This window comes from Agelaius tricolor, unplaced genomic scaffold (genome assembly GCF_023055355.1).
Source record: "Agelaius tricolor isolate 1412-34295 unplaced genomic scaffold, bAgeTri1.0.p SCAF_44, whole genome shotgun sequence".
In the NCBI taxonomy this organism is placed as follows: domain Eukaryota; kingdom Metazoa; phylum Chordata; class Aves; order Passeriformes; family Icteridae; genus Agelaius; species Agelaius tricolor.
Genome location: NW_027269304.1, coordinates 2,773,759 through 2,799,852, shown reverse-complemented (window position 1 = coordinate 2,799,852; position 26,094 = coordinate 2,773,759). Strand labels below are relative to the sequence as shown.

At 45.3% G+C, this 26,094-nt stretch overlaps 1 protein-coding gene across 2 annotated transcripts; it reads left to right on the top strand.

Annotated features, from left to right (window-relative positions):
* Nucleotides 1–5,059: 5,059 nt before the first annotated feature.
* Nucleotides 5,060–25,672, top strand: LOC139604111 (V-type proton ATPase subunit S1-like protein). 2 transcript variants are annotated; one of them, XM_071455104.1, is made up of 7 exons: nt 5,060–5,331; nt 12,811–12,851; nt 13,663–13,724; nt 15,836–16,083; nt 19,527–19,577; nt 20,578–20,821; nt 23,347–25,672. In XM_071455104.1, exons 1-7 carry the CDS (start codon nt 5,072–5,074, stop codon nt 23,647–23,649), a joined length of 1,209 nt encoding a protein of 402 aa, XP_071311205.1. In that variant the 5' UTR covers nt 5,060–5,071; the 3' UTR covers nt 23,650–25,672. The 2 variants fall into 2 exon arrangements, with proteins under 2 accessions (XP_071311205.1, XP_071311206.1); XM_071455105.1 differs by lacking the exons at nt 12,811–12,851; nt 13,663–13,724 and having other exon boundaries at nt 5,070–5,331.
* The last annotated feature ends 422 nt before the right edge of the window (nt 25,673–26,094 follow it).

Sequence of the window (26,094 nt, the reverse complement as noted above, 5' to 3'; positions counted from 1 at the left end):
CTCAGGGTGGGCACAGCAGGAATTTCCCCATGGAAAGGGGGCTCAGGAACGGCCTTGGCACTGCCCAGGGGGGTTTGGAGTGCCCAGCCCTGCAGGTGTCACCTGGAGGTGGCACTCAGAGCCCTGGGCTGGGGACAGGGTGGGGATGGGGCACAGCTGGGACTCCATGGGCTGGGAGGGATTCTCCAACCTCTGTGATCCTGTGATCCTGGGATTCTGCTGACTTCCCACTGACTTTGCCCTGCAGGTGGTTCATTTGTGGCCACAAAATTTTCAAGGATGAAGCTTTTCCTGGTTGATTTCTGTGGGAATCCACAGAATCAGAGGGTTTTGGGAAAGCTACAAAATGCAGGCCCCAGAGACAGCAGAACTGTGATTGGAGCTAAGCAGCAGCCATGAGATTGATCAGCAGAAAAAATTATTTAAACTGTAGAAAAGCAAGGGCAAATAGAACAATAACACTTGTCTAGAATAACTAAGCTACAGAAAGTTTATCTAGCAAGATGTTAGCAAGGTTAAAGCTTAATAATGGAGCTCTGTGCGTTGTGTTTTAAGGCTCACAAGTGTTTCAACAAAAACCAGGCAAAAGTGTGACAGCAATTCAAAAAAGGAATCACAGGAGCTCCCCTAACCATGCCCTTGTCAGCACTGCTGCGTGCAAGGCTCTATTCTGAATTTCTTACACACCCCAGTAACTCTGAGATGCTGATTTTGTCATCATTCTTCACCAGAATGAGGACCTAATTTCTTTTCTGGTACCAAGTGTATTTGTTTATGCTTGAACCTCATGAAAAAGCAGCATTTTTTAAGAAATGTTGATTTGTTGCTGCTATCAGCAAGAGTCAAGGGGTGAGAAAAGGCTTTTACTCTTGCTCTTTGCTTCACCAATATTCCAGTTGATTGCTGATTACTGATTTATTATCAGTACCCCTAGCATTAATATAAAGCGAGACAGGATATTTTCACTGATTTATTCTGGTTTAAGATATGCTGGCAGTTTGGTGTTAGGTGTTTCCTGGGTTGTCTGCAATCTCCCCATTTTTTCTGGGCAAATTGGCAATATTTTTTCTGGTGTGAAATGGTGGTCCAAGAAAGCAGGTATTGATAAATTGATAAATAGAAACACAGGGGGTGGAAATGCAGTTAAAGGTGCATTCAGTTGTCACAGAGCATCATCTGGGGCTCAGCCTGTGCTGACTTTACCTGTGGCCTGCCAGGTTATTGTTTGTGCCACTTTCTTTCACTTCCTCTGCCCTGAAAGAACACTTTTTTTTTTTTCTTCTTTTGGCCTCTGCTGGTTTGTGTTTCAGAGTTTTTATTTCTTAGCTTCTACTTCCAAGTGGATGAGGAATGCTTGGGAAGTGGATGCACGTGGATCAGATCTCCAGGCACCACCAGGAAGCCTCTCTGTGCCTTTCCCTCCATTTGTTTAGGAGCCAGCAGTGCTGAGGCATTGGGCAGTGGCATTAGTGACCTCACAGTGTTTAGAAAAGTGTGTGACACTTCTGTCCATTCCCTGGGCTGCTTAAATTTTTTAACTGAGCCCTGCATCCGTTCTGGTGTAATTGCTCTAACTTCAGCATCATGCATTGCTGGTGCTTCTCAGAAAATTTAGGGGTTGTCTTCAAGTGGTTTTTGCTTAATCCTACATTCCCTCATCTCATTTTTCAATCTGAGATTGTCACATAAGCATCTTTACTCCTCCTTAAATTGGATAGAAGCCGCTCAACTGAGGACAAGCTGTTGGGGGATTTCTCAGATGAGCAGATACTCTCTGCATCCCAGAAGGAGAAATGAATTAAGATGGCAAATCCTTTTTAATGATTACAATGCTAAAGCCCCCATCATTCTCCAATATCTGGAGTGCCACAGGCAGGAGCTCCTAATCAGCCAAGTGAAGCTTCACTGGTGGTGCCATCAGCAGGTAGCAGGGCAGGACTGGGGGTCTGATGCCTGCAGGTTGGTCTATGGCTGTGTCCTGCCTGATATTTAAGGATTTCTGTTGGGAAGGGAGAAAGTTTGACAAGAAAGTCTCACAGGTATGTGTATGCTTGGCAGAAATTTTTTAAAATGTAGAGTCTGATGCAGGAATAGAGATGGAAGCAAGTTTTGATATAGAGGAAAAGAATTGCTGAGCCAGTCTCACTGGATAACCAAGGAGGCAAAGGGTGTGTGAGTTAGAAGGGGATTTATGGCTTAGAGCAAAGGATAAACCCACCCCAAACAAGAAGATGTTTGTACCAAGCACAAAGACAGCACAGGCAAACAAGGCAGCAAAGTTGCAAGTAGAAAAAAGGTCTCAGAATTTTGCACTGCAAGAAAACTGAAAAACAACTTCTGGCTTAAACTGTGATGTACTGACTGTTAGTGACTGGAGAACAGTAACATGAATATGGTAATTACAGTAGTTATGATGGGCTGTAGATAATAGTTAAGGGATAGATTGGTTCTGCTGTATGAAGATGCTCAGCAAAGAAAAGTCTAGAATGCATTGTGACCAAAAGAAAAGTCTAGAATGCACTGTGACCAAACCCAAAGGGTGTCCAGGCCTGCCTGCAGCTGGAGCTGACAGCTGTGGGCACAGCTCTGTCCCCATGACCCTGGGCTGCTGTAATGCCTTGGATGGAACAAACTGCACTTTGGAGAGCCCCTGCAGTCCCACATCCCTCATTCAGGCTCTTACAGATTTTGGAGCTAAATGACCTCTAAGGTCCCTTCCAGCCCAAGCCATTCTATGACTCTGTGATTCTTAGGGCTCCCAGTGTGTCTGACCCACAAATCTCTTGAGGATGACCCAGAGAGAGGCAACCCCTGCAGTCACAGTGATGTGGGGGGGCTTTGGTGTCTTGATCTGTCAGGACCCAGGACATCCCTCTGTCTGTCCTGAGCAGCCCAGACCCTGCCAGGGGGCTCAGAGACCCTGGCACAGAGCCCAAAATGCCCCTGTGGGTTTGATTGTGACCCATGGGGCAAGTTACCAACCTTAGAGGAAGATCTGCAAGCCAGGACAAATTAAGCAGAATGACAGTGAATTTATCATGGGGTGGAAAAGTCGATTTTGGGGTTTTTGGTATGGGGGTTCAGGGGGCAAGATGGAGGGATCTGGGCATGTCCAGCCTTTCTCCTTGTTCTTCTTGGCCTTCATCTCCTGGGTGATGTTGGCACTTTTGGGTTGGTTTAGAGTAGAAGCTCAGTGTCTAACACAGGTGACAGGTATTGGAAAGTAACTGTAAATATTGTACAGGTAGTTTTTAGTATAAAAAGATAACCCTGCCCTGGGGCAGGCAGAGTGTCTCTGACTGTCCTGCTGAGCGGACCTGGGCAGGGCAGGAAAAAGAATTTTATAGATAAGGAACAATAGACAACCTTGAGACTGAGAAATGAAGAGCTCTGACTGCTTCTTTGAGCACTGAGCTGGGAAAAGAGACTCTCTAACACATCTTGGGGTCACTGTGAGCAGCAGAGACCCCGGCATTGATCTGAAACACCAAACTGCAATTCTGTGGGCATTTCACAGCTGTGGCCTGGCCTAGAGCTTCCCAGTGCCAGAGGGCAGGGCTGGCTGGGATCTTGGCAATGAGGAATTGTTCCCTGGCAGGGTGGGCAGGCCCTGGCACAGGGTGCCCAGAACAGCTGGGGCTGCCCCTGCATCCCTGGCACTGCCCAAGGCCAGGCTGGACACTGGGACACTGGGAGGTGTCCCTGCCATGGCAGGGGTGGCACTGGGTGATTTTTAAGATCCCTCCCAACCCAAACCACTCAGTAATTTTAGAATTCAAAGCACCAAAACAATTGCTCAACAAGAACCTGGACACGCATGAACTGCATTAGTACCGAAGAAAGGAAACTGCTTCCAAATATTTGGTTCCAAAGCTTGCAGTGCCTTGCTTTCACATCAGTTAGGTGGAGATATTTAACACAACATCTATCATTTAACATTAACATCTATCTCATCTCTTTTATCTGTAGGTGACATAAGATACAATAAGACTTCAGAATGCGCACAATTCTTTCTGTGAACAGAAGGAGAAATTCCAGAGCTGCTCCTGAACATCACTCTCGCCTCCCTTCAAGGCTGGGGTTGAGCGCACATGGGAAGTGACCCTCAGTGTGATTTTGGAGCCCTCTGATCCTGTTCCCTCTTCCCCCACCCCGAGCAAGCAGCTCTCACCCAGGGGCAATTTCCCCAGACTGTGATCATGGCTTCAGGAGATACCTGGGAGGTGCACAGGGGAGCACATGGAGGGCGGTGTCAGTGCGGCTGGAGCGGGGATGGAGCGGGGATAGGACAGGGAATGGAGCGGGGATGGGTCAAGGAAGGAGCGGGGATGGAGTGGGGATAGGACAGGGAATGGAGCGGGGATGGTGCCGGGATGGAACCGGGATGGAGCTGGGAATAACCCTGAGGATGAGGCAGGGATGGAGATGGAACAGGGATGGAGCGGGGATGGAGAGGAGATGGGAGCAGGGATGGGAGCGAGGATGGAGCGGGGATGGAGGCAGGAGATGAAAGGGGGATGGAGTCGGGGGTGGAGCTGGGGATGGAGGGAGGGTGAGGCAGGGGATGGAGCCAGGAATGGAGCAAGGGATGGAGAGAGGGAATGGAGCCAGGGATGGAGCGGGAATGGAGCTGGGGATGGAGCGGGAATGGAGCTGGGGATCAACCCGGGGATGGAGCGGGGATAGACCTGGGATGGAGATTAAGCGGAGATGGAGCAGGGATGAGGCAGGAGATGAAACGGGGATGGAGTGGGGACGGGTCAAGGATGGAGCGGGGATGGAGCCGGGGATGGAGCTGGGGATGGAGCCAGGGATGGAGTGGGGATGGAGCGGTTTTGGAGTGGGGATGGAGCTGGGGATGGAGCGGGGGATGGAGTCAGGGATGGAGCTGGGGATGGAGCCAGGGATGGAGCGAGGGATGGAGCCGGGGATGGAGCGGGAATGGAGCCGAGGATGGAGCCGGGGATGGAGCGGGGGATGGAGCGGGGGATGGAGCCAGGAGTGGAGCGGGAATGGAGCAGGGGATGGAGCCGGGGATGGAGCCGGGGATGGAGTCAGGGATGGAGGGAGGATGGAGCAGGGACAGAGCAGGATGAGGCGGGGATGGATCGAGGGACAGGACGCGGATGCAGCGGGGATGGAGATGCAGCATCAGCTCCGCCCGCAGCCGCCGCCCCCGGCGCTGTCCCGCCCCCGGAGCCGGCGCTGCTGTGCCGGGCGGGCAGCGGCTCCTGGCCGCCCCATGGACCGGATCGCTGCCCTGCGGCTCCTGCTGCTGCTGCTGCTGGCCGCGCTCGGCCGCTCCGAGGAGCGAAGCCCCGCCGCGAACAGGTCGGTACCCGGAGCGCAGGCTTTTTCCAATTCTGTCCTTCGTGCAGAACGCCAGGACGTGGCTGTGCTTCCCCTTCAGGGTTTGAAAACACCGCGGGCTATTGCAGGGTGTTATTGTTTTTTATTAAAAAATATATTTTATTATAAATAAACATATATTATAAATTTATAGATATATATAAAATTTTCTATATTATAAATTTATATATATAATAAATGTTTCTATATTATAAATTTTTCTATGTTATAAATTTATATATATTATAAATTTATATATATTATAATTTTATATATATTATAAATTTATATATATAAATTAATACAATATATTTTATTAAAATATTATTTGTTTTGAAGCAGGCGGTGCGTTGGAGATGTAACTTTGAAAGAATTTTGTGAACGTTGTTTAAAATCGGGTGCTTTCTGTGCATCCGTCCTGGGTTTAATTTGTGTTTTATTGACTCCCACGCTGATTTTAGGGAGTTACAAATAGCACAACAGCAAGGGTGTGAAAACTACTCCAAGAAACACAGGCACGGAAATATTCTTCTTGCGTGGAATATCTGAAGTGTGAATACAATATTGCAAGTACTTAAAAAATTACTGGAGGTTTGGGTTTATTATTGGTGGTGCTGTTTCACCCTCTGGTGAAACACAAACAGTGAGCCCAGACCACAGCAGGGGGAAGAGGGGACTTTGTGGAGCCAAGCACTGGGAAAGTGAAAACAGCCTGAGCTGTGTGAGCTGAGTGATGCCCAAAGTCACCAGAAACAGAGACAAAACCACAGAGCCAACGTGCTGGTGAGGGTCGCAGCTGCCAGTAAAATCTGTGTATTTGAGGCCAGAGGGACGTGTGGTGATTTGCCTAAGCTTGTATTAAGAGATCTGGTAGCCAGTTACTGATAAATGCTACAATATGTTTTCATTAAACAGCCTACTTGCTGCTCTCCTCTGCCAGCTCTCTGATTTCTTTCTGCTCTTCTTAGATAATTTCGCTTCTTTGTCTTTCAGTCAGACCAAAATCTGACAGATAACAAGCAGTGGGGCATTTCCTGAACTGTATTGCAATAAATATTAACAGATGAAGTCATGATCTTGATGCCAGTGAATCAAATGGGAATTCTGCCTCCTTGGGAGTGGGATTGTGCCTGCACAGTGTAATTTTGCTGGAAGTTTTCTGAGCTCAGTTTCTCTTTTTGTGTTAAAAATGGAAGCTTGAGTATCACCTTGCTCTGATCCAGACCTTGTTGGACATCCCTTAAGTTGCAAATCAGCCCCAGTAATCAGTGCTTTGTAGAACATTTATGGAAATCTGTTTCTCTGTGTTAAATCACACATTAAAAAACCAGAGGAGTTGTGGGTTTCTAGATATTTCTCATTGATAGAACTTACACAGAGGCATTTAAAAGTCAGTGATGTTTTTTTGTCAGGATGTTTCTTAGAAGGAGCCAGCTCTTTCCTTGAATCTGGTCTCTCCAAACTTACACATTTATGGCATTAATAACTTCACTGCAATTCCTTATGTGGAGTGTCCCTAGGACCACAAGCAGTGCATTGCCCCCAGGTGCTCCTCACCTCTCACAATTTTATTTTCAGCGCATTTGAGAGGTTCACATGTGATTTTCCTAAACTGGCTGTAACCAGTTCAGCAGCCAGTGAGGAATTCTGCAGCTGGAGATTGCCAGTCTTAGGGAGACGACCCTGAACTAATGGAAACACAGAAAATTTGAAATTTCTGTAATTTCAAATACAGAATGTTTCTGTAGGTGCAGAGTGCATTTCCCCATCTGGTGCAGTTTATCAGAGCAGTGATAAGAGGAGTAGGAGTGTGGACAAGGCATGAAGATTTCCTGTGGCCTCCACACTCAATCCTGAGTGCCAGGATTATCCATGTGGTTGAGTGCAGAAAATGCTGTTTAGTCCTCAAGACCTGCCGTGTTTATCAACTTCTGCACACAAACAAGCCCGACTTGGTTATCTTACGTAGATGGATAATGTCATCTGATAAGAGGAAATTTACACTTCTTTGTGCTTATAATCCCATTTAATTGGGTTTTGCATAGTGATTAGTCATTCCAGTGCTTTGGATTAGGGCTAATCCAATTTCATGTGGGTTCCTAACATGCTTGGTGTGGTAAACTCAAGGTACAACACACGTGCCTGGGTGCACCTGGGAGAGCTGTTTACCAATGGGCAAGGGGAACTGTGGCCCATCAAAACATGCTCCACTTGTGATCAAGTGAATCTGAAATTTCATACTAAGAGAGGCTGATAAAAGGGTCTATAACTCAAAGTGCTTCAAATTATCTGCTGTGGAGAACGCTCTAGTGCTGGCTAGTTTATTTTCTCTTACACGTGTAATTACCATTTTTATAATCAAAAGGGAATACATATTTTTTTTAGCATGTAGTTGTTTTCCCTTTTCTCACTGTGAATACTTTAATTCCCACGGGGACATGCTCCACGGGGTCTCTGCTGCCTGTGGATTCCCCAGCTGGCCTTTTTGGGTGGAAAAGCTGCAGTTTTGGCACCCCGCCGTGCCTGCCCCAAAACCAGGCTGGGATTGTCCCAGTGTGCCAGCCTGGCTGTGCCCTGGGCAGTGATGGAGTTCCTTCCTGCTGGCCCTGCTTGCCTCCTGCAGGACGAGAGCAGGCAGCCAGCGCTGCTCATTAACAGGGTAATTAGCAGGAGGGCCTGGCTGGAGGCACCTCCCTCTCTGTGCCTGGAACGAACGGGGCTGTCAGGAAAATCCACCCACAAACAGCAGAGGTTTATGTCCAGAAAGGAGGCAGAGGAGTCCTTTGACTTTATTCCAATCAAGGCAGAGGCCATGGGCCATTCCCCTGGGGTCCCTCCCATTTTTGGAGGATGCAGCCTCCTTTTTATCCCAATTTCCCAGCCACATTTCCCTTCTCTCTTTCCCCATTTCTGAGGCACTTGAGAGGTTCAGACTTCCCAGAACACCTGGTCCCAAAGATTTCCCTCTAATGTACAACCCTCCCTTTTCATTTTTAATTCTTATGGAATTCAGGGGTTTTTCTTCCCCACTGTTTCTTTCACCTTTCAATGTCTAATTTCATTTCTCAGCAAACCTAAAGTTTATTAGTAAAGGCAAATCTCTTTTTCCATTCATCAATCAGTGGAATCCTTCCCATTGTTTCTTTTCTCTCCCAGTGCTGGTTTTATCCACCAGCAGACCCACAGCTTGTCTGGAAAGACAAATCCTCCATTCCTCTCAGTGCTGAGCATGTTCACGGGTCTGTGGTGGCTCCTGGGTCACCCTCTGCTCTGCATTCCCCATGAAAACATGAATATTTCACCAGCTGTGCACATTCATCTCTGTTTGAGTGCCTTCATGCTGAAAGCAGAGATGTGACATCTCTCCCACGGTGGCTGTGGAGGAGCCAGGATTCATTTTTCTTAATGGACAGTCACAAAAAACAGAATTAACCTTTCCTCCTCCATTAACAGCATGGAAACCTGTCAGGGAATAGAAGGAATTGCACAGTTTTACACCATTCTTCTTCCAACACCAATGTTTTAGTCCAGGTGGTGATTTCCAAGCTGAAGTAAATGGCTATGAGTGCTTAATTATGCATATATGCAAATAGTGTTTAATTATGGAGAGGAGCTAAAATATAACTAAGCAGAACTAGATATATATATATATCTACAACTAAGTACAGCTAAAGTCAGTATAACTAAATAATGTGCATTCATATGGTTTTGGCGTGCCCTAATTTTGTAGGCATCACCATGAAAAAAGAACGCTCCCCCAAATTACCTTTTTCAGCCTGATCTGTCACGAAGGAATACTGGAAAAGTTGAAAAAAAGCTACATCAAATTGCAGGGCCCACGTTCCTAACTGTAAAGCAGCCTGAGAGAGGGCTCTGTTTAAGCAAGAAAACAAGTTTTGGTCCATTGTAGCCACATCTTCTGTTACCTGCGTGTCAAAATCTGAATATTTCTACCCATCTCTGCTGTTGGCATGAAAACATGAATATCTGAGGACCCCAGGCCAGCATTAACCCTGCCACCCAAAAAGCAGAAGAAGAAGAAGCAGCAAAAAGCAGAAAATGCTTCTTGAAGCCACTGGGGTTTCAGAGCAGCAGCCGAGGACAAAGTCAGCCTCTCCATATGTAAATAACATAACCAGATAAAAATTATTATGTAAAAAAACCTGCCAGATAAAAGTTCAGCTATCCAAATAATTGGACAGAGCTGAACTTTTCTGAGTGTAAGATCTTTATAAAAAGTTCTTTCGGGGTGGGCAAGCAGGGTGGGCTCCAGGCTGTGCCATTCATCTGCCCTTGAGGATGCTGTGATGGGGATTGGGTTGGGATCCCTCCTCCTGTGTGTGCCAGGGGGGTCACACACAGATCCCCCTGCCCAGAACCCACCAGGGGAGGGCTCACCCTGTGCCCCAGCACTGCCCAGGACAGCCAAGCCCTGACTCTGCCATCCCAGCAATGCACCCGTGGTGAAGTTTGCACATAAACACTGAAACTGCTCTAATTCCTACTATCTCGGTGTAAATATTTCCACTTTTTTTTTTCTTTTTTTTTTTTCTGCTGTGGAGGTTTGGAAGGATGGTGACAAACGGGGTGAGGGAGGAAGATGGAAGTGTGTTTCCATTGGGAAGGTGAAGCAGGTCTGGAGGGCACCAAGGGCAGGGTGTGCAGGGTTTGTGGGCTGGTGCTCAGCTGGGTGTCGCAGACATCTTTTATGAAAAATCCTTTCCTTGGGATTTTTCCTCCTGAGAATCTGAGAAGCCTCAGGAACAAAATGTAACCAATGGTTATCTGCTGCTGTGGAATGCAACAGGTGCATCTGGGATTGGTCTCATGTGGTTGTTTCTAATTAATGGCCAATCACAGTCCAGCTGGCTCAGACAGAGAGCCGAGCCACAAACCTTTGTTATCACTCTTTGCTATTCTATTCTTAGCCAGCCTTCTGATAAAATCCTTTCTTCTATTCTTTTAGTATAGTTTTAATGTAATATATATCATAAAATAATAAACCAAGCCTTCTGAAACATGGAGTCAGATCCTCGTCTCTTCCCTCACCCTGGGACCCCTGTGAACACCACCACAGCTGGAAAAGTGGGAATTCTGATGATGGAAGCCTTGGGGAAGGGGACAGAGGCATCACAGGAGCAAATCCATCCACTGAGGGGAATGCAGTCCCAAGGAAGGTGCTGGCATGTGGAAAGTATCCATGGACTCATGGGGAGGATTCTGGTCCTGAGGGAGTCCTGGTATCCTGGGCTCTGATCTTTAGGTGTTTGTTGGAGTTTGTGAATCCACTGGGCTGAGTCTCTGGCTGGGGAAAACTGATTTATCCCTGGCTGGGGTCTGTGCACAAACCCCAAACAGGACAGGGCTGCTGGGAACGTGCCTGGAGCTGTTTGATTTCCCAGCATCAGCCTCATTCCATGGCCATGGCAATGGGAAGATGCCACCAGCTCACATCCCAGGCAGCAGACACAGAACTCAATGTCACAACTCACTCTAGGAGTTTTTTGGTCAATCCCACAAAGCAAAAGCACATTGACAGTGTTTATATCTGTACAGTAAATATTCTATATTGCCAGTAGTTCTGTCCAATCACTATAAGCACAGGTACCTGTGGTTAAATAATGCTTGCTTATTTAAAATGCAATACCTGCTTGTGAGCCTTGAAACACAATGCACAGAGCTCCATTATTAAGCTTTAACTTCCTAATGTCTTGCTAGATAAACTTTCTGTAGCTTAGGGAGTTATTCTAGACAAGCATTAATACACAGATCATTGCTCTATTTGTCCTTGCTTTTCTACTTTTTACATAATTTTTCTGCTGACCAATCTCATGGCTGCTGCTCAGCTCCAATCACAGTTCTGCTGCCTCTGGGGCCTGCCTTTTGCAGCTTTCCCAAAACCCTCTGATTCTGTGGATTCCCACACTGATTGTGCTGACACCAGCTGAAGACTTATGCCTCAGAAGAAAATAAAATGCTGTCAAATTCACGAGCCTGGTGGCTGTCACTTGAGATGTGCCTCACCTGAGCCCAGCCTTGCAGTGACTCCCATGGGATTTATAATTGCCTGGAACTGTGAGAGCCTGAATGAGGGATGTGGGACTGCAGGGGCTCTCCAAATGCAGTTTGTTCCATCCAAGGCATTACAGCAGCCCAGGGTCATGGGGACAGAGCTGTGCCCACAGCTGTCAGCTCCAGCTGCAGGCAGGCCTGGAGACCCTTTGGTTTTGGTCACAGTGCATTCTATACTTTTCTTTTGGTCACAATGCATTCTAGACTTTTCTTTGCTGAGCATCTTCATACAGCAGAACCAATCTATCCCTTAACTATTATCTACAGTCCATCATAGCTACTGTAATTACCATATTCATGTTACTGTTCTCCAGTCACTAACAGTCAGTACATCACAGTTTAAGCCAGAAGTTGTTTTTCAGTTTTCTTGCAGTGCAAAATTCTGAGACCTTTTTTCTACTTGCCCCATTTGCTGCCTTGTTTGCCTGTGCTCTCTTTGTGCTTGGTAAAAACATCTTCTTGTTTGGGGTGGGTTTATCCTTTGCTCTGAGCCATAAAAACCCCTTCTAACTCACACACCCTTTGCCTCCTTGGTTATCCAGTGAGACTGGCTCAGCAATTCTTTTCCTCTATATCAAAACTTGCTTCCATCTCTATTCCTTCATCAGATTCTACATTTAAAAATCTTTCTGCCAAGCATAGACATATCTGTGAGACTTTCTTGTCAAACTTTCATCCTTTCCAACCCACCCCAAAACTGACATCCCATGGGATGAGATGTCACTGTTAGGTCAGACGTGACACACACATGTGATCAAGGTCTAAGAAGAAAAAAGTTTTTTATTCAGCGTGTTCTCCAGCTTATATACTCTTAATAAAGCATCATGTTAAGTCATTAACTACATCACAATAACTGATTATATTCATTGGTGCAGAGCAATTAACGTCAGTATAATTGGCAAAAAATACAGAAATTTAATAAGATAATACAAAATAATACAAAAATAATTACAGAAATTTAATACAGAAATTTAATAACTAATATACATGTACTTATGCACGTAGTCTAGCTTACAAAAATTCTCATGGATCTTTTCTAATCTGTTTCCATGCTGACGGCCTTGTCTTCCTTGCTATGGATAGACTCAAAAATCATCAATTGTTATTTCTTCTATTCACTCAGCTTTGCCCAGCCCCTCCATAATGGGACAGCGTGGTAAGGACATGGGCTGCTCCAGCTGAATGATCCCTGAAAATGAGACAGTTTTAGCCAGGACACAGCAGCTTTGGGATATTTTGCCCTGTTCCTGTGGCCTCCACCAGCCAAGGACCTGAGCTGCCTTTGGAATGTACTGTGGAGTGAAGCAGCCGCAGATTTCCCCACTAAACTTTGCTGCAGACTTTGCATTCAGGTGCTGCCCAATAAATATTTTTTCTCTTCTCTCCTAGTTCACACGAGTTTTCAGATCAAGATTCTCTCCAGAGAGTTGGTAAGGCTTTTGGTGGGCTGAATCCCTGGATGCTGCTTCTGTTATTGTGGCTGTAGAAGATTTAATTTCATTCCCAGACGTTGGAGACTCTTCTGTCACATGTTTTGTTAAAGCATAACCCTCTTTAAAAACACCCTTAAAAACGATCTTCCTGTTAAAATAACAATTCACTGTCCAACTCTGAGATGCAGTGAGAATGTGGAAGGAAAAATCATTCACCCTTTTTTTTAAGCCAAGTTTTTAAAACAGAGTTAAGTGCTTGAAGGACGGGGCTGTGAGAGTGCCCATGAAATGATCGGTGCTTGTGAAACTTCGGGGTTGGGATGTCAGGACATTTGTCACAGCTCCCTGTCCCTGGCAGTGCAGGGAGACAGTTCCCAGCACAGTTATCACACTTTTGCCAGGCTGCTCAGCACGTACCCTTTGAGGAATTTGCTGCATGGAGGAAAAAAAAAAAAAAGCAGCTTTTAATGTGTTTGAGACGAATAAACACAGATTTAGACTGATTCCTGTAATTTTGGGGCACTGGAGTTCCTCCCAGTGAGGGTGACGAGGTCTCCAATGAAAACAAGAGGAGCTTTGGTGAACAAGAAAGGCAAATTAGAAAATACATGTAGTGAAGGCAGAATTTGCTGCCAGTCAAGCATTTTCCAAGGCAAAAGCAGTAATTCTGACATACGTATTTTGTGCAGAGATAATTATTATTTGCATAGGAACATGCAAAATTTCATAGATGTGTGTTTTTATAAATGTGTTTATGAATGTGTGGTCATAATATGCTAATAATGAAATAACACTCCTCCTTCTGCAGGTCAGCATTACAATGGTCGTGTGAAACCAAAGTTTAATGTCAATCAGGAGACAATTGCACAGGTAATGCCTGGAGGGCTGGATCTGTGAAGTCTTTTCACAGCACATTTAGGTCTTCCAATTTAACTACAATGCTGAATTAAATTGGATTTACTTTGTTAACAAGAAACAGCCAAGAAAACCCTGTAAAACATTGTGGTACAATTCTGCCTCACCACTTGTACCAATATTCTCTGCTTTTCTGAGGACTGCAGGGACAGCACAGGTGCTGTTGCTGGTGCTGGCTGGCCATGGTTTTGGGACAAAATCCTTATATCCACGTTCTGCACAATGGGATTTCACCAGCCCTGTTCTCATTTCAGCTGGTCCTGAAGGAAGAGCAGGAGCAAAACTTCAGATTTTTAATGGGAGCTTTTTACCTGAGACCAGGCTGTAGGTCTTGTCAAAACCTGAGCATTAAAGGCTTCCTTACCAAAAATGATGCTGTCCAATGTTGGGAACACATTGAATAAATCTCTCTCATGTGGACTTCTGAGGAGACAGCCCTGCCATTTATATGAATACACTCAAACCCACTCAGCACATTTCCTGACCATCTTCTTGCTTTGCTTTCAGCTTGTTGCTGTCAGTGCTTGTTAGTTTTAATCCTAAAACATCCCTGTGCCATATGTAAGGTCCAGTATCAAAAGGGATCTTTCAGGGTTCGAGCTGAGAGTTATGATTTGCTGATGTAAACAGCACACACACACACAAAATATCTCTCTTTAAGCCAAGACAAAACCTTGGGGCTTAACTGTGTCCCTTCTGGAGCCTGGTGAGATGCTGTTTATGACTGGGACTCAGGAAACCTTTCCTGTTTTAGTGTGAACTTGCAATCATTAGACATGGTAAAAACACACATTATGTGTGTTATCTTATTTGGATAGAGACAGGGATGGTCACCGGAAATCTGAGGGTGAAATTTGAGAATGGCGTTTAATTTTTTTAGTTCTTCCTGAGCCCTAAGTCAAATTGTCTTGCCTGACAGCCAAGTTGTCTTTTTGAAAATTGAAATTTGGCTATGAAATTAGGCACACAAGGGATGGCAGTTTCCTGGTGTGTGCAGAGGACATGGAAGCTGCAGTCCCTGGGTTTTAGTCCTGATTTTGTAAAGGCAGGGGTCCCTACCTGATCCATCCCATTCTGCAGCAGGTATTTCCCTGATTCGAAGCCATGGTGAGCCAAGCTGCCTGCAGGTAGGTTAAATACAGTAATTTCTCTCACATGTACAGCTGCCCAGTGTGCTTCCAGCATGGTGGCCTGCGTCCTTGGCACAACCTGAGTCCTTTCCAGTGGGCTGAAGCAATTTTTAGAGGTGCTGTAGAGAATCTGCAGCTGAGGGGGCACCTTCTGTGCTGGGGCTGGGTGCTCTGTGAGGTGCCATCCCCATGGTGGGAAGGGGAAACAGCCAGGAATGCCTCTGCTTGCTCAGACCAGGGCTGGCTCACGAGTTCTGGTGACTCCTGAAACCATGCTGTGAAAAACGCCAATCACTTGTTTTTAAAATTTTAAAAGTTTAATAGTAATAAAACGGTTATAAAAATAGCAATATAATTAGAGTAATAATATTTTGGACAATTAGGATTTAGGACAATATCAGATAATGAAAACAAAGAGTTACAGATGGTCTGGGTACCTTTTTCTGGGCAAAATAAGCCCCAAAAAGGACCCACATTAACAGAGGATTAACCATTAAAACAACAGCCTCTTGCATATTCATACACCTCATCCATGATGCATCAATTCCATTCAAACACAGGATTCTGTCTGGGCAGTGTCAGCTGCTTCCTCCTAATCCTGACAGGTCTGAAGGGCTGAGTGAGGCAGGAAGAAGTTCATTTGTTCTGATAATGGAGCAATAAATTCCATTTCTCTGAAAGAGTCAGGTGTCCTGTGGCTGCCATCTCAGTGCCAGTCCTTTCTTTTAAAAAAGTATCTTACATAGCACAGTTTCTATTTTAACATTTTGTTATAACCTAAAACTATATTTAACACACTACTTAAGGGCATGAATACAGCATTACTTTCAAACATAACACATACAATATTCATTTTAGTATTTGCCAAAAGCCAATCACAAAACAGGCACTTTCCATGCACATCTTCTGACAGAAATCTCTTGTGTGGCCCCTCAGGCTGTCAGCTACAACTGGAGCAGGGGGGGACAGTGGCAAGGAGCACCCTGGAGCCACCCTGGGCTCCCCCACAGCCACTGCAGCCCCCTGAACGTCACCATCAATGGCACCCCCTGCATCCTGTTCTGGGCCAGGAGGATCCTGATCAGGATGGAGAACCACACCCAGCTGGATTTGACAGACAGGACCTTTGGAGCCCAGGCCACCGTGGATGTTGGGGACTCAAACTGCAGCGAGGACAGTGCCATGTAAGGGGAATTCTGCTCTGCTGGGGGAGCTGGGGGCAGGCAGCCACTCTGGGGAGTGAATATGGGAGTGGAGCCTTAAGGTTTTAGCTGTTTCATTTGTCAAATCCTGTGCTGCTTCAAGGTATAACTCTAAGCTCCATACAGAGTGTTGGTTGCTGTCTTCACGTTTTGGTCAGACAACACAATTCCTCTGAAATTGAAGTGTGACCGTGTTCACAGGGGTCCCGGGATGAGGGAAGACAGGAGGATCTGACTCCATGTTTCAGAAGGCTTGATTTATTATTTTATTATATATATTACATTAAAACTGTACTAAAAGAATAGAAGAAAGGATTTCATCAGAAGGCTGGCTAAGAATAGAATCAGAAAGAATGATAACAAAGGTTTGTGGCTCGGCTCTCTGCCCAAGCCAGCTGACTGTGATTGGCCATTAATTAGAAACAACCACATGAGCCCAATCCCAGATGCACCTGTTGCATTCCACAGCAGCAGATAACCATTGGTTGCATTTCGTTCCTGAGGCCTCTCAGCTTCTCAGGAGGAAAAATCCTAAGGAAGGGATTTTTCCATAAAAGATGTCTGTGACACTCAAGGACACCTGTCTTGGTCTGAACAGACAGGTGTCTGTTAAGGAAGGCAGGAGCCTCTCCTGAAATGGAAAATATAAACCCCCTCCCCCTGAATTACTATAAATTTCAATTAAGGGGCTCTCAGGCAAAGATATGGGAGCAGGAAATAACAGTTCTTTAATAGGGGAAAAAAAAGGATAAAATAAAGAATGCAGTACACCAAAACAACACTGCCAGAGTCAGAACCCAGCCTGACACCCTGTGGGTCAGGGTGTTGGCAGCAGAACCATTGGAATTGTGGCTCAGCCCTCCTGCAGTGTCAGGTGTGGCTCTGTTGGAGCCAGGGGGATCTGTAGAGAAGGATGTGTTCTTCCTCTGCAGATCCAGGGGAAGGAGAGGCAGCTGCTGCTCCTCTGGGGAATCCAGTGCAGAAGCCGTGCTGGTGTCTCCAAACCTCTGGATTATATCCAGGCAGGAATGCTTGGCTCCTCCCTCTGGGCTCACATCTGCCAGTGGGATGTTACAGTTCTTATCAGTCATGCAGGGACATTCAATGGCCTCTTCCCCAGTTGTGGAAGAGATAAGGAAAGGAAAGCTGCCCACTGAACAGAAGACAGCTGCCATGCAGATGGTAAATAGAACACAATTTGCTTGGCTATCCAGGACAACACCCTACAGCCTCAGGCCCTGAAAGTATAAGCAAAAGTGAAATGTTGGGGAGCAAACTGGGGGTAAATGACTTCATTACCTGAAGCTGGAATTGGAGGATCAACCCCTGAAATGCAAATGGACCAAACTTATAATTGTGTGAAAAACTCATGTCCATTGTCCATTGTCCATTTTGGGTGTGGCCTCTGGGAGGCTTCTGACTGCCCAAGATGCACCTTTTGAAGGCCTTTAATAAATACCCACTTTATTCTTTTGATCTTATCCAGCTCCTGTTCTAGGCAGCCACTCCAAGGCATCAAGAGGCCCAGGTTTTTCTGATGATGTCCTGCCACTGTGGGTTGTGTAGTTTAAGCCCAGCCTGTTGTGTATACTCAATACTCACTTTTTGCAGTGCTGTGGCCCCTCCTTGGGCAGCCAGCTCTGCTCTCAGTGCCCATAGGGCTGAAGTTGTTGGTCTGTTTCATCTCCAGCTGTTTTACACAGCTGCTTGTGGGGATGGAGAGGGGATCCTGTGCTGAATGTGGGGCTTAGGTGCTGTGCATGACTAATTTTCCCTTCAAGGGGTGTGTGCCAGTGATGAGTTTTTGGGAGTACCTAAAAACAGGGGCAGACAGAATGAAGGCTATTAAAAGTAGTTCTATTTATTGAAGGGGCTTCATGTACATTTTGGGCAGACAAAACCCTCCCTCAGGGGCTACACCCAAAAAGGGAAAACAGGTCACAGTTTTCACACTTTTATAAGTTTGGTCCATTTGCATATTGGGGGTTAATCTAACAATTACAACTTCAGGTAATGAAATAATTTACCCCAGGTTTGCCCACCCAACTCCCTTTTGTTTGCATTTCTGGCCCTGGGGCAGTGAGGTGTCCTTGGCTGCCAGGCCTGGAGAGGAATTGTTGTGTCTGCCCAAAATGGGGCAGCAGCAGCTGACACTGAATGTGGAGTTTGGAGTTACACACTAAAGAACTGCAGGATCACAATGTATGAAAAATATAAATTTAAATTCTAAGGGATCACCAGCGGTGCTGCACAGGGTTCTTTTTCAATTTCACTTTTAACTTTCTGGTAACCTCTTCGTCTGTGGTTACCAAAAATGTCTGTGCACCTTGTGCTGTACAGTCACAAAGTAGGTGTTGCCTCTTTGTGATTTTACAGCACAAGGTGCACAGACATTTTAGTGAGGTTACCAGAAAGCTAAAAGAGAAATTGAGAAAGAACCCAGCGTCACAATATTCAGCAAGGCAGTTTGAATATTACATTGTCAGCATGTGAACTTATCCAGCACTCTTTTGACAGGCAGAGGTAGAGGATGCAATAAACTCATGTTAAAGATGAAAAAAGTGATAACAAACATTCCTCCCTCTCTTCTGGCCTACAATTTGAAAATAATCTTAGTCTGATTAGTAAGTATTTTAACAGAAATAAACAGAGTTTATTTTCTAACAGAAAATAAACTAAGGGAAAATTAAGGGTTTCAAAACACAGGGAATGGTATCAGATATAATAATCCAAGCTGCATTTCTTTTTTATTTTTATTTTTACTTGAATAGCACATTTACCTGTATGTAATCCTCAACTATCTCTGACTTAGATTTGTAATAAAACAAGGGATGGTCTGGATTCAGTGTCCTGTCTTAGGGAGCCAGTGTTACCCAAGAAGTCTAGATCACCTAGGAACTTGTGGGGCTAGCTGTTTTTTGCTTTGGATGTTTTTTTGTTTGTTTGTTTGTTTGTTTTTAAATATTTTGTTGGGTTTTTGTTTGTTTCGTTTTATTAAATCTAAGCTGTCACCTCTGCTTTCTTTCATGCTCTGATATTTAAAAAGAGGAGGACTAGGTGTCTGTTTGCACTTTCTAATGACAGGCAGGGGTGATGCTTGACTGAGATGTGGTGGCTGGAAGAGGAGATCCACTGAGCCTAATTGTCAGCTAGGGTGGGAAGCAGTGGGATTGAGTTTTGTTGGAATTTAAACACGGATTTCTATTCTTTCTGCGTGGTCTGGGCCTCATTCCTATCAGCAGGTGAATGAGTATATTTCATTAGAGGAAGATTTAATCCTTTCAGGTTTTTTTCCCACTGACTTTAAGGGTAGACTGAGCAAAAAATTTAATGTATAACTGAGATTAATCTTTTGTGGTGCTTTTTTCTCTGAAGGTCTCTGAATTTTTTTTTCCTAGCCTGATGTTACTTGTTTTTTGACCTAGGCTTTCCCTGAAGTTTGGTGACATTGGGAATCTGAAGGGACTTGTTATCAGGTAAGTTTATATAATAAAATCCTTACCAGATAATAACATAACACAAATACATTGTTATGCAGTTGTGTGGGGAATTAAAGAGAATTTGTTTAAGCAAAAATAATGTGAGAGAAACTCTTGCATAACTAAAACACCTGCATTCAGCATGTCTGTCACCTGACTTGTTTTATTAAGGCATTTTTTTTCCCTATACTGAGTTTTCTACTCATGGAAAAGTTTGGGTCATCTCTTTTGTGTAGAATCGTGTAGAATCTTCCTGTGTCTGAGATTTTAGCTAAAATGGTCTGGGCATCAGACTGTGACCCACTTTTACGTTGGCTTCTTGTTGACAGAACAGCATTTCTTGAGAAGTGACTTTCCATATACACCGGGTGGGAGGGGTACAATACCAGTTTTTGCATTAATATTTTTTCCAAGTAATGAGGCAAAATCCCCTCATATTCTTCTTGCTCTGTGGGAGAAACCAAACTCCTTCCGCTGCCACAGGGAACAACCTCAAACCACAGAATCCCAGGGTATTTGGGGCTGGAACCCTGGGTATTTGGGGGTATTTAGGGCTGGAACCCAGGGTATTTGGGGCTGGAACCCAGGGTATTTGGGAGTATTTGGGGGTATTTAGGGGTATTTGGGGGTATTTGGGGCTGGAACCTGGGGTATTTGGGGGTATTTGGGGCTGAAGAGACCTCTGGAGATGATCTGGTGCAATTCCTGTCTCCAGACAGGGTCCCCTGGAACAGTGGCACAGAAGCTGGGGCTGGGATGTCTCCAGACACTCCAGGCCCTCCCTGGGCAGCTGTTCCAGGGCTCTGCCACCCTCTGTGGGAAGCTGTCCCTCTCTCTCCAGGCTCCAAGGAAGGGGCAAGACCTCACATAATTCTGATCATTCCGATACAAACCGGTCACGCCAATGACTCTGACGGAGTCACTCACTGCGCGAATTTAACGGGGTTAAATCTGACTGATTTTCTCCCTCCTCCCTGCTCCAACACGGCCTCCCCAGGCTCCTGCTGACCACCAGCTACTACCAGCTGTCGGTGCAGAGCTGGTTCAGCCTGCAGAGGCTGCAGCTGCTGTACAACCACTCGGTGCAGGCGACGTTCAACGCCTCGGGGATCCGCGCGCCCGCCGCCCACTCCTTCCGCTGCCAGCGCGTCAGCAGCCTGCAGAGACACGATGCTCTGCTGGTGCCCAGCTCCGAGCACGACCTCTCCCACCTCTGGGAGGTCACCTTCATCGACTTCCAGGTGATGCCATTGTCTTCGTTTGGAAAGATAGGAGTCTGCTAAGGAAGGCAGGAGCCTCCCCTGACATGGAGAATGTGAACCCTCCCCACCCCTCCGAGTTGCTATAAATTTTAAATTAAGGGGCTCTCAGGCAAAAATATGGGAGCAGGAAATAACAGTTCTTTAATACAGAAAAAAAAAGGATAAAATAAACAATGCAGTGAACCAAACCAACACTGCCAGAGTCAGAACCCAGCCTGACACCCTGTGGGTCAGGGTGTTGGCAGCAGAACCATTGGAATTGTGGCTCAGCCCTCCTGCAGTGTCAGGGGTGGCTCTGTTGGAGCCAGGGGGATCTGTAGAGAAGGGCGTGTTCTTCCTCTGCAGATCCAGGGGAAGGAGAGGCAGCTGCTGCTCCTCTGGGGAATCCAGTGCAGAAGCCGTGCTGGTGTCTCCAAACCTCTGGATTATATCCAGGCAGGAATGCTTGGCTCCTCCCTCTGGGCTCACATCTCCCAATGGGATGCTGTAGTTCTTATCAGTCATGCAGGGACATTCCATGGCTGTTATCAGCAATGTCCCCTCCTGAGGGAGGTGTGAATGTGGTCACTCTAACAGAGAGATAAGGCAAACTGCCCACTTGGCAAAGGTAATCTGCCCTACAGATGGGAATGGAAAACATCTTGCATTGCAATCTTCAACAGCCGTGGATTTCAGACAGGTGGATCCCATGGATAGGTTGAGGGGAGGTTTTGGCTTTCTCGGGAAAAGCCATCACCTTCCATGCGCAGTTTACACATTTGTGCCTCTCCTTGCGATGTTTTTTTGGGCTACCCAAAAACAGAGGCCAAACAAAATTAAGAAAATAAAAAGTGGTTATATTTATTGAAAGGGCTTCAGATACATTTTGGGCAGGCAAAACCCTCCCTCAGGGGCTACACCCGAAAATGGACCCTGTGGCCTCCATTTGTGTCCCCACAGTCTCTGGACACAGGCCCGGCTCAGCTCCAGGCCCGGCCTGACAGGCCTGTGTCAGACCCACAAAATATTTTGACCTTTTATGCCTTTTTGGGGCTGCCTAAAAACAGAGGCCAGACAGAATTTATAGAATAAAAAGCTGCTATGTTTATTGAAGGGCCTTCAGTTACATTTTGGGCAGACAAAGCTCCCTCAGGGGCTACACCCGAAAATGGACCACGGGTCACAGTTTTCACACTTTTATGTTTGGTCCGTTTGCATATGGGGCTAATCTAACAATTCCAGCTTCAACTAATGAAGTCATTTACCCCCAGTTTGCTTTCCCTAACTCCCTTTTGTTTGCATTTCTGGCCCTGGGGCAGTGAGGTGTCCTTGGTTGCCAGTCCTGGAGAGGAATTGTTGTGTCTGCCCAAAATGGGGCAGCAGCAGCTGACACTGAATGTGGAGTTTGGAGTTACACACTAAAGAACTGCAGGACCTCAAATACATGGAAATTATAAAAGCTAAAATTCCAAGGCATCACACGGAGCACAAAATAGAAACTAAGACTTTTCCTGTCCAAGGAAATTAAAGGCTGTTTTTTGTAGTCTTTCTGCTTGTGTTCCCTCTAGTGGTGAGTGAATTTGATTTCTTGTCATTACATCATTTTGAGCTGAGCTCTCACACTCAGCACCAATATCAGCACCAGACAAACAGACATGGGATTCATCTCACTTCACTTTTGGTGCCTAGGAATTTTAACCTTGTGCCCTGATTATAGTCACCCCGGCCTGCCTCTAAAGCCACTGGATAATTCCCCTGACCCATCTTAAGCCCTTATTTTAGGATGAGATTAATAATCTCCTGAAAGTGACAATTCTTCTGCGTGTGACAAGGAGGGAGCCTAAGATGGCAGGACTAGAGTGCCTTGCATTTAGATGCCTGAGTCAGGGGGCATGAGGAGCTGAAAAAGGAATGGAAAAACTTTTTGTCACTGTGTGAAAAATGTCCATGGACTGATCTAGTGGAGCAGAGTGCTAAAATCCATATTAGAACTGAAGCCAGGAATAAAACCTGTTGGTGTTTTCCATAACTGGTGCAGCTTTCTGTAGTTTCTGTAGTTTTGCTGCCACGTGCCACCCATGTGGAACTGGTGAGAAAAATCTTGTCCTAGGGCAGGCACTTGAGAATATTTCCTGGTTGGTCACGTTGGAGTTTGTGCAGTCTGAAGCAAAAACTCTGAGGACTCTCAGCCAGTGATGCTGGAGATGCACAGTTAACATGAAAGGTACCATGCCTGCAATTAAATATTGCTGAGCCACCAAGAGTGAGTCTTGGTGGAAAGTTCTGTTTGAAACACAGCTGAAAATCCTTTTGGCAGCAGAGTGGAGGGGATTAGAAGAGCTAAGAGTTTCAGGAGACTGACCTGGATAAACTCTGAGCATTAGCTCCAGCTATCAGTGGGATACACAAATTTGTGCAGGTCTCAAGTCAAAAATTCTCACTGCCATCAGGAGCAAATTAATGAAACACAAATGAATGAAACACCGGTACTTTATTTAACATGACCCCTTTTGTCCTCCCTGTAGATTCAAGGTTTTAACATCCAAGAAGGACATTTTGCCTATGCCAGGGACTGTGCATCCTTCTTCTCCCCAGCAATCCTGATGGGCTTGGTGATGTCCCTGATTCTGCTGCTGGTCCTGGCCTATGCTCTGCACATGCTCATCCACCTGAAATCCCTGGACAGGCACTACGAGTGCAAAGCTCCTCCTGCCTATTTTGCACAGATGAAGGACAGTGACATGGGAGATGAGAAGGAGCCCCTGAGAAACGGTGGAAATGAGTCCTATGAACTCAGGAACCAGCAGTTTGGTAAAATCTATATTTAGCAGTGTCTCAGTGAAACAAGAGGCGTTTTCTTCTGCTGGCACTGTTGTGTGTAGTCTGTGCAGATTTTTTTACCAGCCGATGAGAGGAAAAGTAGGTAACAGATTGTTTTAGCCACTTATTCACTGGTAATCATCTCTAAGATGCCTTGGGAATGAAGGTGAGAACAAAAAAAATTCCATTGTGAGTTAGAGATATTCGTGTTGTGGGACTTTATTCCTGTAGCAAAAAGCCAAAATAGAGGCATAGCTCTTTATCCAGCTTACCAAGTCTTGAAGAGAGAATCTGAAATGGACACTTTGAAATTAAATAAAGGTTAAAAAAAAACAAAAAACAAACCAATCTCTTTGCTTATTCTTTCAGAAGGCAAAATTTTCCCTCATTTTATATTTTACTGTGTCCTGACAAACCAGCACCAGTTTCTTTCTCAGGATGTGTTTTCATTTTATTTCCCAAGTCACATCCACTCCTTTTTGCCCCCATAAACTCATTTTCCCACTCTGGAATCTTCAGGGCCACTTAAGGTGTGTTTTTATCCACTGCACAGATTAAATGGTGGCTGCGGGGCAGCAGCATCCTGATGCTTTCCTGTGTCTAATCTGGAGGTTTATCCCAAGATCTGATGGGAAAACACCAGACATCTGCTCACAGAGGCTTACCCCATGGCTCAGCTCTGTGCCAGGAGATGGATTAGGAGCATTATGTGCTGTAATTCCAGGTAAATTTATTTTCTACCAAATCCCATCAGTCTCCCTAGGGACTTCTACCTGAATGGAGAATGCCAGATGGAAAATAGAAATAACAGATAAATACAAACAAACAAATATAAAACAAATATAAATAAACAAATATAAATAAAACAAATATAAATAAACAGAGAGGTGGAAGGTGCCAGCCAGCAGTGCAAAGGATACTGTGCTATGATTTTCACTGCTGCTTCTGAGAGTTTAGTATACTGCCATCTCACTCATCCTTTCTTCTGTTAGGGGCAAAGTTTGGGAACTCCAAATTAGCCATAATTTGGCCCTGATGTCTTGCAAGTAAGAACACAGCAATGTTCTTATCACTGTAATGCTTTTATGTTAGAAATAGTGGGAAATACAGCATGATAGAAAATCAATCAAAAACAGATTTGCAAGCAAATAGCTTATTAAATTTTAGATTACAGAAATAATTGGTTGTTTGAACCCTTTGAAAATGGTGCTGCAGTGGTCTTTAAATGCCTTGAGAGATGTCCACATGTATTCTGTTTATTAGTACAGGGGACACACAGACTAGATGTGGAGTCCTCAGAGATTACTTCATCTAGGAAGGCACTTCAGAGGGAAAAAAATATATCTTTGACTCATAACCACGTGTAATAGACAAGCTTTTGAGGACTTGCCAAGGCTGCCTGTGGCCAGCTGCTGCCAAACTTTTATCTTTTCCATGAAGGGAGCAAGAAAAGCAGGAATGTCTGAGTGGGGCTGGCAGGAGAAGGTGAGAATTCAACCCTGTCCAGGTTGGTTCCCTGTGAAAAACCCCAATTACTTGTTTTTAAAATTTTAAAAGTTTAATAGAAAAAGAATGGTTATACAAATAGTAAAACAATTAGAGTAATAATGATTTGGACAATTTGGATTAGGACAATACAAGACAATAGAAACAAAGAGTTATGGACAGCCCGGGTATCTTTTCTGGGCAAAATAAGCCCAGAAAGGACCCACGTTAACAGAGGATGAACCCTTAAAAACAACAGCCTGTTGCATATTCATACACCTCATCCATGATGCATCAATTCCATTCCAACACAGGATTCTGTCTGGGCAGTGTCAGCTGCTTCCTCTGAATCCTGACAGCTCTTCAGGGCTGAGTGAGGCAGGAAGAAGTTCATTTGTTCTGATAATGGAGCAATAATTTCCCTTTCTCTGAAAGATTCAGGTGTCCTGTGGCTGCTATCTCAGTGCCAGTCCTTTCCTTAGGAAAAAAGTATCCTACATAGCATGGTTTCTATTTTAACCTTATCTTATAACCTACAACTATATTTAACACACTGCTTAAGAGAATTAATACAGCATTACTTTGTAACACAACACATATAATATTCATTTTAATATTTGTGAAAAGCCAATCACAAAATACTCGTTTTCCACATTCCCTGTCCTGCACACAGAGCTGGCTGATGCTGGGCACAGCTCAGGGTGCCAGGGCCACACAGGAGATGTTCCTTGTGCTCCGGAGAGCTGGGCTGTTGTCCTGCATTGCCAAGCCAATTGTGTTCTGTTTGCCATCTGTGTGGCAGCTGTCTTCTGTTCATTGGGCAGCTTTCCTTATCTCTTCCACAAGTGGGGAGACACCTGCTGATAATAGCCATGGAATGTCCCTGCATGGCTGATAAGAACTGTAACATCCCACTGGGAGATGTGAGCCCAGAGGGAGGAGCCAAGCATTCCTACCTGGATATAATC

What these genes read in the sequence shown, in the direction of transcription:
- LOC139604111 (XM_071455104.1), top strand. Translation starts at nt 5,072, where the DNA reads ATGGAGCAGGGACAGAGCAGGATGAGGCGGGGATGGATCGAGGGACAG. An exon ending in CTGAAGGGACTTGTTATCAG is followed by an intron (nt 19,578 to 20,577) that starts GTAAGTTTATAT and finishes CGGCCTCCCCAG; the next exon opens with GCTCCTGCTGACCACCAGCT. An exon ending in TCACCTTCATCGACTTCCAG is followed by an intron (nt 20,822 to 23,346) that starts GTGATGCCATTG and finishes TCCTCCCTGTAG; the next exon opens with ATTCAAGGTTTTAACATCCA.